The 15,379-nt window shown below is 33.3% G+C and overlaps 1 protein-coding gene across 3 annotated transcripts in view; it reads right to left on the bottom strand.

The window, feature by feature from the left end:
• Nucleotides 1–885: 885 nt before the first annotated feature.
• PSMD14 (proteasome 26S subunit, non-ATPase 14) overlaps nucleotides 886–15,379 on the bottom strand; it is a 90,891-nt gene continuing 76,397 nt past the window's right edge. For all 3 annotated transcript variants that reach the window (XM_036857268.1, XM_036857266.1, XM_036857269.1), the window contains 3 exons: nucleotides 13,318–13,443; nucleotides 3,743–3,805; nucleotides 886–1,299 (listed from right to left, as the gene is read on the bottom strand). In XM_036857268.1, the coding sequence (XP_036713163.1) occupies nucleotides 1,201–1,299; nucleotides 3,743–3,805; nucleotides 13,318–13,443 (288 nt within the window). In that variant the 3' untranslated portion in view covers nucleotides 886–1,200. The remainder of the gene's footprint in view (nucleotides 1,300–3,742; nucleotides 3,806–13,317; nucleotides 13,444–15,379) is intronic.

Below are 15,379 nucleotides of genomic sequence, written 5' to 3'. Positions count from 1 at the left end.
AGAATTATTCAAATAGGAGAGTAATTTGGTTCACCACATTATTCCTACTACCTCTATCAGAGACTAAATCTCAATTCTAAATCCCCAAGTAAATTCCCTCTTTAATGAAGCCTTAGAAACATTCTTACCATATTTTCACAAAGGGAGAGACAGAATTAAATCTTTGTCTCCATGTGTTTTGCACATTCTTTGGTGTACCCAGTATGGTGCTGTACCATGAGTGAGTACTTATGTACATCAGGTTAGAAAGAGGCTGAGGGACGAGGTCATCTATGAAAACTGCCATTAGTCAAATTTTTGTCTTTATCAGAAAACTGGGTACTTCTAAGTTAATTTAAGAAAGATGAGAGAAAACAATAACAAAATTATTGCTTATGTGCTCATGATATTAAATTCACATTATGGCTACGTTTCTCGTTTTGCTTTGAGGACACTGCACACCTTCTATGGCTGTCTCAGCTGAAAGTCTAGTGAAGTTTTGCAACAGGCAATTCCCAGACAATCGCAACACTGTTGGTGGAATGTACTCTTTAAAAAAAAAAAAAATCATCAAAGTCTAAATTTAAATTGCCTCCCTTTTCTCCTTATATGTACCCCTCTGAAATACTGAAAGTATAATCTGTTAACAAGATATTGAGTATTCAATATTAACTTGTGACAAATACTTTTAATAAAATACATCAACATTTTTCTGGGTTACTCACTAATGAGGTAGCCACTCATTAACGGCAGTCATTTTACATTTGTGAAGTTTTGTTATCACACTGATGTTTTATGTGTTATCTTAAATTACAAAGGAAAACATATCTTTGTGTGAGATTTCTAGTGCACTGTCAAATGTTATTCTGTCAATTCCACCCAGTGCCAAAAAGACCTCAGGAGACATAGACTGTAAATGTATTTTATTTTGTAAGCAACAATCAAAATATATTTGTGTTACTGATTTCTTCAAATATTAAATGGGATCTTAACAAAATTTGTCCACTTTGATGTATTCTTATACAACTTTGGAATCTGCAAAGACCCTGACTAAAGAAACAGAAGTAATTGCACCACGGAGACTGAAGGTGTTACAGTGCTGCAAATGATGCCAGATGTCTTACATTTAACCAAATACACCTTCAGAGGTCCCTTGATTTTGAGCATTAGGAACAAGAGGACTATACACTGAAAGTATCACTAAGAGCTTTTTGCATTGCTTTATTTAAATACAACAGTATCCAACATAGCTGCTAAACACTGGACAATATTTGAAGTCATAAGTACATCCACATGTTCCTCCAAATGACGTTTGGGGTCCTAAAAGAAAAAAGGAATAAGGAAAGAAAAAGAAAAAAGAACCATATTACTGGTAGATGAATTATTTAGATTTTTTTTTCAGTAGCTGATGAAATTGGTAAAGAAAGCCAAAACTAAATTTATATATATTTTACAATTTAACTTTCCCAATATATTGTTACATTTTCAGGATTTCTAAATCTGTTAAAATGTTAAGGAGCTGATAAAATAAAGATCGATTTACACAATCAATGTTATGACTCTGCAGCAGAAATGATAAAGTGTCACAAGGAATTCTATACAGTCCGAAATCATCTGATTTTTAAAAAAAAGCATAAGCATTTTATCTGTGTGTATAAGCCTGATTATGTGTGTATATTTTCTGCCATTCATATATACTGAATGTCTGAGGGGGTACTTTACTCAAAGCAGACATACCAAAAGGAAAGGGTTCAATGTGAATTCTCATCACTTCCTCTGTAATTTTAATTTAATTCCTATATAATTTTAATATTTCAGGAATAGTGCTTTAAATGATTCAGGAAATATTCTTGGATCAAAAGTCACTGTTAGTAATTTAAAAATTTAAATACAATTTGGATCAATTCTAAAATGTTAAGAATAAATATTTTGTGTAGCTATTTTGAAAAAATGTATCACAGAAAAGAATATAGGTACAATCCGTTAACTTAAACCTGATCAAATCTGTATTTGAAACATCCGAGTTAAAAACAAGACTTAAAATTGCATTGTAATAAAGGAAGTTAAGTTTAAATGCTTAATATACATTTATGTTTAAGGCTGAGCTGATTGAAATATTGCAGCTAAATTTGAAAGCTTTGAAATAAAGGATAGATATTGCACACAATAAAAAACTTTCAATTAAACCATTATTTTCTTATATGTATTGCTAAAATACCAAGACTCCTAACTTTAAACAAATGTTCACCACTGAAATTACTTCTTGGCTGTTCTTTTCTAAACTACAATTTCAATACGCTTGATTTCTTTAAAATACCCAGAGATACAACACGCTACAAATAATTTCAAATAACTAGACCACAACATTAAATTTTCTTTATTTCAGAAATAAGCCTTAGGACATTTTAGGTGACAGAGACTAAGAAAGACTGACAGGAGAAAAAGATATTGGTCTGATTCCATCATAGGCAGTTTTGCTTTTGCCACACAGGAGGCCAAACTAGTGAAGTACTATATTTTTAAAAAATGATTCTGATGATTATTAAACTTTGCCAATTATATATATTTTCAGTTTCACTTTTAATCTCTTTGCTGCTAACTGTTAAATAGAATCTACATCAAGAAACTATAGCATCAGAGTCATTTATTCAAAAAATAGTTACTGAACGCTAGGCTCCAAGTTGGTGATCTAATATTACATATTAGACTAAAATAAGTAGTGGGAAAAGACAACAAGGGTGACTGTATCACACAGGATGAGAGAATAAGATGAATTATATCTCATTTTCGGTTTTGGAGGGTTCCTCTTGTTATTGAAACTGTAATATTCAGAATGCAGTGAGATTTGACTTCACCAATTATGATATTTAAGTCAGACCTTTGCCCCTACTGCTCTATTGAAGGAACTAGTTTTGCGGTGAATTGGTAACACACTTCCCTCAGTTATCTACATTACTTCTTGTGGCAGCTGGGTGATTCTTAGAGATTTCCCATCCAAGAATGGTCCTGGCCCAAACCTACATAGCTTGTGAGATGTGATGGGATCAGAGCATATGGTAGGATGGCTGAAAGCAAAGACAGCTTAGTGTCTTGCATCTGAAATATCAAGATTCTGCCAACATCAGCAATATGATAACCATGTTCCATGAAATGAAAAAATGTAATCAACATTCTTTAAAAAACAGTCTAATTAATCTGTAGATTCTTTTAATTGGTTGGTGTGTTCCCCCCAACCTTCAGAAAAATAGGAACTGAAATATATATTTCATCTTGGGAAAAGTGAAAGAGCAAATACTTAAAACCTTTTCTCTTCACTCAGTAGAATCCAACAGGGCTCTAAGCTTTCTCAGGAATATTACCTATATATTGAAGCCTACATATTGATAAACTATATCATTTTTAAAACTGTTACATATGAAATAAACCTACCATTCTATTATCTTCATGGACAATATTATTTCAAGTAAAAATAGTGCTTGGAAAATGAACTCAGGACACAAGTTTCCTACTTTATTTCTACAAAATTGTTTTCACTAAAGATAGTATCTCACAGGTATACTGTGATTTACTTCTCTATAGATGGCAAAAAGAATCTGACATCAAATAATTCAGGGACCTTTAAAATTAGAATCACATTTACATGACAGAAGAAAAACGTACAGTGAACAGACAGGGAAAAAAAATCACACAGGCTCCAAAATACTTTTAACTCTACAAGAGTATGTTATTATGTGACTGCATAACCTATTACAGTACACCTCACCTGCTTGCCAACATTCTTTATTGCCAGCTGTTCAGGTGTCATCTTATCTTCTTCTTCTACAGCCTGTCAATGAAACACAAAGGACAGAGTTTCAAATTCTAAATGTACTTTTCCCACTGCAGAATAATCATCAAAGATAACGATGATCATAATTTTCATTCACAGAACCTTTTATTCAAGTAATTTATTGCACAAAAAAGCAATTTTGCTAATCTTCAGAACAGCCTTCAGGGTAATAAAAACTATAACCACCATCATTTTGAAAACAGACTTAAGAAATTTGTAAAAGACATTGAAAATATCAAATTGGACCACCAAATGGAAGTGGTAACCATTTGAAAACTGTTATGGAAGTATCTGAGGGATGGCTAAAGTGGAGGATGGAAGAAACTAAGGGAGCTAGCTGCTTGTGGCACTGGGGTACTAACTAGTCCTATTCTGTCTTCTTTTTCTTTTCCTACTTTCACTATGGTTCTCCCCCAACTTCCTATTATCTTTGTCTCCTTTTTCTTGTCAACCAAACTGTGCATACCCAGTATCTAACTATCAGTAACACTTAGGATCAAAGGACCTGCTACTGACTTTTGATCCACAGTTAACAAATCATATAGTGTAATCCCTTAATACCTTCACATATTTAAATCTCTAAAAGTAATAGATGTACTCAGAAAAAATTCTCACTCCTCCACATGAATGATCTTTAATAATCATGAAGAAATAGAGTAATCTGAAGTTTTCAACATCAAAAAAAATTACTTGAAATAAATGCCAAATCAAATAAAAATTAAATCAACCAAACCATATATACAAATCACTTTCTACTATTTTCAAAGCCAGCTACAAACTTTTATGTGTATGATCATAAATTTTCTAGCAGAATAATTTTGAAGTAATTACAGCATTTAGATTAGCTACCAGTATTGCCCTCTACCCTAATAATGGCACCACTGTGTAACGTCTTTATTGAGAATTCTAAGTTTAAGCAACTTCTTTCTTAACAGCTTTGGGTATGTTACTGCCTGAAGCTAGGACTCTGCATCAGGAGAACTCCTGGTCTATGATTTATTCACAGCATTTGATAAATGGAAAATGAAGAAAATTTAAGTATCACCAATCTTAAGAAGTAATACCATAGCACTTAATATGGTTACAAAGGGGGTGAGAGGACAGGGGCAGAAAGCAGGAAGCCAAAAACCCAGTGAGGGTTAGATTTGGATACTCTAAACTTAATCATCTCGCAGCTGCCAAATTTCTTCATGTGTGAACAATGAACACGTAGGAAATGCAATCATCAGACATTTCCCATAAACTGGGAAGTTTGGCTGCATTTCACACCTTCTTAATAGTTTTGTAAACAGAGAACTTGAAAATGAGCAAAGATGGCAAGTATCTAATTTTATAAACGGACAAACTATCTGGAGAATTTTCCGCAGTAGAATCTGCCTAAAGAGAAAAGACAGTGAATAAGCATTGTATCTACTGATTATTACAGGATACTTATTTACAACACATCATTAGGAAATACATTTATGACTCATAAAACTAAAAAAGGGAAAATAAGTTAATAACACTCCAAATCTAGAATTCCCTAGACAGAGAAGATATTCATTTTCAGAGTCAGATGTCACTCCTATTATTCGCAGCTAGTTAAAAAAGTATCTTCCAACTGGGAAATTGCTTCTCCTGCTATCTCAGTGTTTTACATATACGGAAACACTGGCAACCCATAAAAAGTTTGTCTTTCTAAATTACTTTTACAGATCATGACACTATACCTTACCAACCTGAAAACATATTAGATAAATGGAACAATTCACGTTAAGTCTGTACTCTATATCCATTCAGTGTTAGTTGTTCTATGCACACGCCAACAATAGTACTTTACAGTATTGGAAGGAGCTAAGGGTTTTGGAATTTGGCTCAAAATACCAATCCATGTACAAAATAGTTATTATGGAGTATTTTGGAGTGTTGCAAATATCAAAGATGGCAGACATGCAAAGATGAAAGTAAAAAAGCACTTAAAGCATTGATCTTATTTGAAAGGTTAAACAGAATATAAAAAGCTCTAACTCAATCTTAAAAATCTTTTATATCATTTAACCACTTCACCAATTAGTTTTTCCATTTCCTATAATTAAAAGAGAGAGTTCACAAACTCTTTGAGAAGTGCAGATGGTAAAAAGTACTCCCAGCCATAGATGCCATCTGGAAAATGAGGAGCAGCTGTAGATTTAGGCATATACTAAGGTTGCAAAGCCCCATGACAAGAGAGTAAGCACATCTCTTACATTCTGAGATAGACCAGATCATCACATTACACCCCTAAACATTTTCTCCATCTAGCTAAGTTACCTTTATCTCATCTATCATCTGGGCAAGACGAGTCTGCCTTCATTCATAGCTCTAAGCTGGCTAGTCACCAGGGAAAACTAAGAAATGGTAGCGGCAGAAACAAATGAAATTCAGGCACAGGCAGTGTCCTTACTAGGGGAACTTCTGTGTTTATGGCAACTTCTGTGATTTGGCATCAAATTTTGCTTTTGCATTCGTGCTCTTCGGTTTACTCAACCAACAAAAAAGCACTGAAAATGTTTGTGGCTATTCACACTAGAAACGTTTTTAACAGTTTATCAACAAAGACCCCCAGATGGCTATCCCATCATGCACGGTCTGCACAGTTCTAAGAAATTCCTGGAATTTGGTCTGTTATGTTATCATAATCCCCTCAGATGTACCCCCTATCTTAAAGAGGCTTTTACTAAAGCCATTAACCTCATTATCTTTTTCCTGGTAATGGTCAAATTTCTCAAATGGAAAACCTGTGTTTCAAATTTTACCATTTTATTTACCCTTTAACAAACATGGATTGGACCCTTAGCACTTCATGAATACTCTTTTAAGGATCTCCACCTGGCAAATTCCAATGGACTCAGTTTACTTGAACTTTCTGAACACCTTTTCCAATACCCCTTTTCTCTTCTAATCCTTTAACCTCTGCTTTCATGACACCATGTCTCTTATTTCACTTTATATGTCACATCTGTTCCATTCCTTGGGCTTCTTTTTTTCCCTTTGATATGTTTGCAGTGTTCACTCTTAACATGCCATGCTTCCATTTAAGCACATGCTTTGTAAAATCACCTATATGGTATATTTTTTCACCATTAAACAATCTCTGCATAAACTGCTAGTGAATGTAATACAGGCATTTTAGTTCTTTCTTGATTTTCATAAAAAGTCAATGCATTGACTATATAACTGAAAATCACATTATGGGTTATGGGTATAGAGAATAAGTTTAAAGAAATGGCTTTTATAAAACATACTTGGGAAAGCAAAATTAACAAACATGAAACAATGAGAAAACTATCTGAGAAAGTATTACATGTGTGAATATGGAGAACAAAAAGATGGGTTTCCTACAACCGTCAGTAATTAAACATTAACATGTACATATTAATTTACTGAATCCTTAAAACATCCCAGTGAAGTAATCTACATTTTACATAAAGAAATTAGGCACTATCTCCTATATGTTAATTCCAGCAATACTTTTACTATAAATTTTTTTCTAACTCTTCTTTTGAAAGTACTTATAACACTCTAGTACATTCTATGTATGTCCTCAACAGTAGAATTTTCATCATTTTATACATTCAGTAAATAACTATTAAGTACTCACTATGAGTAAGACAGTTCTTGCTCTTCAAGAAGCTTGCATTTGGGCTTTACTTTACCTGCCTGTAAATCTCAAATTATAATGCAATATGAAATATACAAAAAAGGAGTGTGCCCAACGAATGATGGGGACACTATATAGCCATACAGCCAATAAGCAATGAAACTGTGACTTAAATATAGTCTTATCTATCTCCAAAGACCTCAAAGCAACATTCATGGTAATTCGGGAAATCATTACTTTTTAATGACACATCCTGAATAAAGCCAAACCCATGATTTATTAAGTGACCCTGAATACGTAAATTCTTTCTAAAAATATTATAAGGAATCCAATTTTAAAATGTAATTATATAAAATAGAGATATAAAATAAAGATCATGTGTGTGCCCATACAAGTGTGTGTATGTAGAACAGAAACTGTAGTTTAGACAGTTGAAAAAAATTTCTATGGCAGAGTCTACTGCTAGTTGCCTACCTAATACACATCTCTTTCTTCTTTTATAATATAGCTCTAATTTTACTAAAGGCAGTAAAAGACTATATAGCCTTTCTCAAAGCAAAGTATGTCCACTTGATTACATTCTGCCAATGAGATATAATCAGAAGTGCTGGGTGGGACTTATACAAAGGATCCTGAAAAGGAATTGATTTAGCTGAGAGGTCTCTCTCTTTTGCCCTTGCATTTCTTCCTGTTGCTTGGAACTCAGATGGGATGGCTAAAGCTTTAGCAATCACCATGAATCATGAGGAGATCTAAACGATGGAAGCCAATACAAGGAAAGTGGAGCAAAAGACGGAGATATCTGGGTATGCGAATGTAATAACTTCAAAGTTTCACATGGCCTTGAATTGCAAGAGATATACATTCCTATCCTGTTTAAGCCATTGCTACCTCAAGCTAACACAATCTTAGATATAAATAACACCTGCTTAGTGCAAAAACTAAAAAGAATCCAGGATTTACGTAAAGTATAAAATTCCCCCACCTTCCACCTGAGAGGTGACACTGTTAACAGCATAATACATTGAGATATATGTGAGACAGAGGTATCATTGAAAAATGGAGGGAAGGTAACATAGCAGGGACTTTTCATATTGTTACACAATTTTGTTTTATACACATAACATCAAGTTTTAAATATTTCTCTAAGTTGGTACTTGTAGAATTTCATTCTTCATAATAAATCCTTAAAAGAGAACATGTTGGCTTAGAGTTATATGCACTTAAAATTTAAAGATAAAATGGGAGATGGCCTTCAAAAATGTCATATATCACTTTTTTATTTTCCCACTAGTGGCGCATTCTCCCAAACCATTTTTTATAATTTGAAAAGAAAAAAAAAAATCTACTTATACTTTTAACTTTTTTCTTTGAATACTTAATAAGGTTGAACTCTTTTTCATGTTTATATGCCATTCATCTTCAGTGAATTTTCCAGCTCTGTTGTCCAATTTATTATCGTTTCTTTATATTTTATAGGAATTCTTTGTCTGTTATGTACTTTTTGGATACTAGCCTTTTCTGTGTTATAGGTACAAATATTTTCTGCCAGTCTGACTCCTAATAAGCATTCAATAAATGTTATTTTTATTGCAGGTGAACTTTACTGTCAAGTTATCAAAATTTAAAAGCTCACTGATATTCTTACTAGCACTAAAGTAACCTTTGGGAAGCTTGACCACAGCTTTACAAATACGAAGTCTTCCTTTTTGGAAACGGGAATTTATTCACAAATGTTTTTAGTATTTTTCAAAGAAGTCACATATACATATTTATACATTTACATTTTTATGGTAGTTATTCCTAAATATTTTGTAATTTTGGATGCTTCTGTGAACTGATTTGCCTTTTATATTTTTCAACTGGTTTCAGCCTATGTAACTGCATGGCTACGTGATTCTCAATCATGATAGTTCTAATAGTATTCTAGTTTAGTTTCATGTATTTCTATGCTTGATTGCAAACATATCCTATCATACTTAAATAATGATAATCTGGCCTGGTTTCCCAATATTTATATCTTATTTTGTTTTTCTTATCTTATTGCACTAGCACAAAACAAGACCTTCTTATTTAATACAGCTACTTTAATAAACCAAATGTAATCATATAATTACATATTTTATATGTAATTACATAAAAGTTGCATCCAAACCTTCTTTCAGGTTACTAAGTAGGCAGTTTTTCTACCTGAAAAGTAAACTGTCAGATCTCTGAATTTACATGGCTACATGCTTGAAAACAAAGCAAATTTTTATATGTCTATGCTATTTTTAAAAAAGTCTTTTACAATTCATTTTTTCTCTGGCAGATTCATTTACAAATATCCAATCAAATGTTATCAATATTAAAATATTGATGCATCTTGGCACAAATAAACTAGGAGATTTGGAATAAAAGAGTTGTAGGTGCTAAAGTTCAGTAACTAGAGAAATCAATGACTAATAATCAAGCAGAACCTCTGAGTAGACTTCAGACTTGAAATTAAAAAGTTGGTACAAAGGAGTTTAATTATTTTCTAACCTTCTTTCACTTTAGGAGCTAACTGGCACCTAACAGTAATTACCTTAGTTTAAAACACCAACCAATTAAAAAGAATACTATGAAGAACTGGTTGTATGGGCCTTTCTTTTTATATTTTAAGTGTTACTAAAAACTCCACCACATTCTCTTTCAATCACAGAGGGAATTACAGTCCCAAATTTGGACTCCTTCATATCACAGCTTATACATTGTTTTCACTTTATAACCAAACCTTACAAATTTTTGAGTACTTCAGAGATTTTTTAAAACTGTAAAATAGCAAAAACTTCTGTGGATGGGCAGCAGTAACCATAAATAGGTTATTTCCTGGCAGTAGTACCAATAAGAATTTACTTAAACTTGTAATGTTACAGAGAAATGAAAACCATTCCTACAGTCTGCTGAATAATAACTTAAATTTCTTTAAAGGTTAATTTATAAAAGGTTAACTGTTTTAAATATGATAAACTATTTTTTTCTCTTTAATCTCCACAGCACGAAAACATACACTAGAAAGATTAAATATATATATATATATATATTCCCTACAATCCAGAAGAAATGGGAATTTCCAGCTGGAACACTACATATAAATCAGGGCATGCTCTTCAAAACCAAACCTAATTCTGCTGGAATTTAGCTTGTATGGGCCCATCAACATTTTTTCAAAGCTCAATTCTCTCAAAAGACTTGTTAACACTTGGCAAATCTTATACACTGTCTCTTGGTTAATATTTATTCTGTAAGATGTGTTTAATTTAAAAAGTAAAATATTACTTTTTTGGTGTGACAACCAATATCAACTTTAACTGTCTCCAAAAGCTCTAGCCCCCGCCATTAATTTTTAGTCCCACATAGTAAACTGCTTGTTTCAACTCTTTTTTTTTTTTTTGGCCGAGCCATGATTTTGGGATCTTAGTTCCCCGACCAGGGGTTGAACCTGCACCCTCGGCAGTGAAAGTGCAGAGTCCTAACCACTGGACCGCCAGGGAATTCCCTGCTTGTTTAATCTCTTTATCTTCTTCCTCAATCTTTCTACTTCTACTTAAATTGGAAATGTTAATGGTACCAACATACTTCTAGTCACCTAGGCGGGAGACCTTTAACTCATCTTTGATTCCTTCTTCTTTCACTTTATCTATCCAACTGGCACCACGTTTTATTTTATTAGTCTATTGATATCTCCCTTCCCACTGCCACTACAGTAATTCAGACACTTAGTACCTTTTGTTTGGGTAATAGCAAGCTCCTCCTAAATATAGAATCTCCATTTCAAATCTCCTCTTACAACACTCTTTCTTCTATAGCCTTGTCAAATTATGTTTCTAAAGTCAGGTTCTGGGTATACCATGCCCTTGATCAAAAATAACTCTATCCTGATTTTCCAAACTCTGTTACTTGACTTCAGTAACTTTAAAAATCTTTATTCCCCACTATTCACCCTTTTATGTACACCCTTCTCATGTACTCTAGCCAAACACAGTTTCCTAAAGATGCCCTTGCTCTTCTGTCTCCTAGTCTTGCTCATGACGTTCAGTTGGCCTAGGGTAACATTTCTTTGTACGTCCAAATCTTATTCATGCTTTAAGGTCTAGTTCAAATGTTATTCTCTAAAGACAGCATCCTGGGTCTGTACCAGCTGAAAGCAAAAGCCTTTGAACTTCTACAGGACTTCACATGAACTTCTCTATGGCAGTGTTCTCTAACTTCTAACTTGAATGAGTATACAGATCTCTTGGAAATCTTGTTAAAATGTTGATTCTGATTTAGTTAAGTCAAAGACCTGCATTTCTAACAAGATCCCAAGTGATACTGATGCAGCTGGTCTGTGGACAATCTGAATACTAAGGTGTTATCAAACACACGAATTTTGGTCAAGTACTCTGGTTATGAACTTTTCTTAACGCCCCTGTTTTCCTAAAAATGAAGGAAGGATCCCTGTTTTCCACTGCAAATTGTACAGAAGATATTCAATAAATATCTGTAAGCATAACACTGTATAGTATGTATACATGTTTTACAAATTGCAGGTTTTCAACCCATTAATAGGTTGCAAACTATATGTCTATGTATATAATACGTATGTATATAACTGAAACAGTATGAAATTGAGTCAAATGAGAAAGAAAATAGAATACAACCACTTGTAATAAGGGTAAATATTGCTTCATAAAACTTTTGTTGCAATATATATACACACATACATATACATTTGCAGGTACTGGGTCAAATGTAAAATCTACTCTTTATATGGGTTTTGGTCAAGAAAGTTGAAAAATACATGTTATGAGTTGAATCATGTCCCCCCTAAAAGGATACATTGAAATCATAACCCTGGTTAGAGATTAGAGTTATGCTGCCACAAGCCAAGGAATGCCTGGGGACCAAGAGAAGCTAGAAAAGAAAAAGAAGGATCCTCCCCACTAGAGGCTTCACAGGGAGCATGGCCCTACCAATACCTTGATTTTGGACTTCTAGCTTCAGAATTGTGAGGGAATAAATTTGTTGTTTTAAGTCACCCATTATATGGTAGCTTGTGATGGCAATGCTAGGAAATTGAAGATACATTTTAGTCTTGGTCAAGTATTCTCTTAATTTCAGAACTGTAAAAGAACATAAATCTAGGAACAAAATGTTATCATGGCCACATATACTTTAGCATACAATAAATATTTTCAGGAGATTGTGAAAAATATAACTTTTTTTACATCCTCATATGAAGTGGTCTCCCTTTGCTACTCTTTACATCATCCTGTTTATTGTCTTCACAGCACTAATTACAATGTATTATGTTGTGTTTATTTGTTTACTTTCTGTTTCCCCTACCAGAAAATAAATTCCACGAGGATAGGTCTTATTTTTTACCATATCCCCAGCACCTGGCGCATAGCAGGTTTTCAATAAATACGTATTAAATGAAAAACAGAGAAGCTCATAAAATAAGTTATATGTTATCAAGTATTAAATGCTGTTGTTGTTGTTCACATCTCCTTGTTCCTCCTTCCCTTCCAAAAAAAAGTCCTCTGAATAGTGAAGAGATTTCAATTGTAAAGCTATTTACAACAGGGGTTGGCAAACTATAGGCCACGGGTCAAATCTAGCCAACTGCCTGTTTTAGTAAATAATGTTTTACTAGGACATAGCCTCACTCATCCCTTTACATATTGTCTATGGCTACTTTTACACTATAACGGCAGAGTTGAGTAGTTGCAACAGACTGGATGGCTTATAAAGCCTAAAATATTTACTATCTGGTCTACAAAATAGGCCACTCTACTCTTAACTATTTATGTTTATACAATGCCTGATATCTAATCATATATATTCCAAAGATTATAAGAAATAAATGTTGAAAGTAAGTTTTTACCTTATTGTAATTTTTGGCTAATTCCAACATCTCTTTTACCACTGATTCATTGTGTTTACAGTGTTCACTGTAGTCCTGAAGTGTCAAACCTTCCATCCAACTCTTCTTATGCAAATTTAACAACATCTAAAAAATATAAAGAAAAATTAATTATTTTCCTGTATTGAGGAAATTTCCTTTATTTGTCTTGAGAAACAACTTTACAAACAACTTTTGGAATTAATGAATTTAAGTTTAATTTTATTAATTTAAATAAACTGTAATAAGTATCCTCCTAAATTTATATTAATAAAATCTAAGGAATACTCCAACTCATGGCCTTTGCATTTGCTGTCCCTTTGCCTCAAAGGCTATTTTTCTTATCTTTGTATGGCTTACATTTCTCACTTCCTTAGAGATAGCTGCCATTCCTCACCACTATATAAAAAAGCCACCCCCTACTATCTAAACATCTTTCTTTCCTTAACTTGCTTTATTATTTTTATAACACTATAAACAGCTGAAATTTCTGTTTTCTTGTTTAGTGTATTTCTCTCCCATTAAAGAGAAATCAAGGCAAGGACTCTGCTGTTTATTTCAAGATCACCAAGGTCTAGATTCTAGACTCTAGATCATAATCTAATCATAGCAAATACTAAATAAGCATATGTTGAATGAATGAAACTACTATGTTACACACAGGATTTCTAATAGTTCATATAGCCCAGCTCTCAAATGCCAAGATAAGGAGGTAAATGCCTCCATTTACTGAATGACTGTGTCAATCTTTCTGAGTCCCTGTTTACATATCTATGAATTGAAGGCTTGTATTAGATAATCTTTAAGTTTTCTTCAAATTCTAATATTCCATCTTTAATTTAAAAAATTTAAACTTCTTTATACCAGAATGAAAAGTCATAAAACTGGGAAGGAAATCACAGATTCATCCACTTTGGAATCACGTCAGCAAACTGGGATCAGACCCTATTAGTAGTGATCATGGAACTAAACACCTTAGTTCATTATTTCTCAAACTGGACTCCTAGTTCTGAATACACATTCTTCGAAGTTCATAAGTTTTCAAGTTCAGAGTCTTAAGACAGTTTTTCTTAAAAGTCCTACTCTATAAATAATGTCCTTCAGTTGAGGATAATCATTGAATAAGAAGAGTTTTCTAAATGATTGATAAAATTATGCAATGTGAAAAATAAATGGTACCTACAGAATGACTATTGTTCTTTTGCTATGAGAACCAGTATACTTTAAGTGAGATCCACAAGCTATGAGGATCTAAAGACATAGTCGGAAGTGTATGAGTTTAGTTTAGAACAATTATTTGCTTAGAGGTTTGCAGCTAAAAGCGGTACAAAGTTTTCCTTATGCTGGAGAATAAGCTTCATGTCAAAATCACCTATGAGAATTTTCAAGACACAAAAGATCTATATTCCTCCATGCCCCTCCTAGGGCCCATGGAGGCAAGAGTAGTTTGGAAAAAAACTGGAAAACTCCTGCACATGTAACCCGAATTTCTTGGATTGCTTCCCATCTTCGCCAGTGACAGTGTTTTAGAAAATACATCCTCGGGAAATTTTGGTGCAGCTGCAACTACCTATGCTATAAAGCTACCTATAATTAAGTGTTGAGAATTGGATTTTTCTACACTTCAAAAGCAAACAAAGAAAGTTCCCACAGAGCAGCAGAATAATTCTACCATGCCTGGACAAAGATTGGATTGGGCCCCTCAGGTAACACTTGGAGTTAAGTATACAGGTTGGTGAGATAAGAGTAAAGGCAGGCAGGGCTTTGGGTATCAAGAAAGTACCTGAACTGAGCTATACTAGGAACATAAATATAATATTAATTAATTTATGTAAGTATTTATATGTGTGTTTTTTATACCAAGGATGGTGGCTAAGTTTATGGGGTACCATAAAGGAAAAAAGGAAAAAAAGAAACAGAAAATTTGATGTAATTAGATGGATATTTCCAAATAGTTGGGTGTCAGACTGATAAAGTATTTATGTATCTGAATGAATTTTTCAGTTTATGTCTGAGTGGTACCCTTTTAGCCCACAGCCTGTAC

The sequence above is a fragment of the Balaenoptera musculus genome, chromosome 7, assembly GCF_009873245.2.
Source record: "Balaenoptera musculus isolate JJ_BM4_2016_0621 chromosome 7, mBalMus1.pri.v3, whole genome shotgun sequence".
NCBI classification, from domain to species: Eukaryota; Metazoa; Chordata; class Mammalia; order Artiodactyla; family Balaenopteridae; genus Balaenoptera; species Balaenoptera musculus.
Note: the sequence above shows the minus strand (reverse complement) of the source record. Positions and strands in the feature narration are given on the sequence as shown.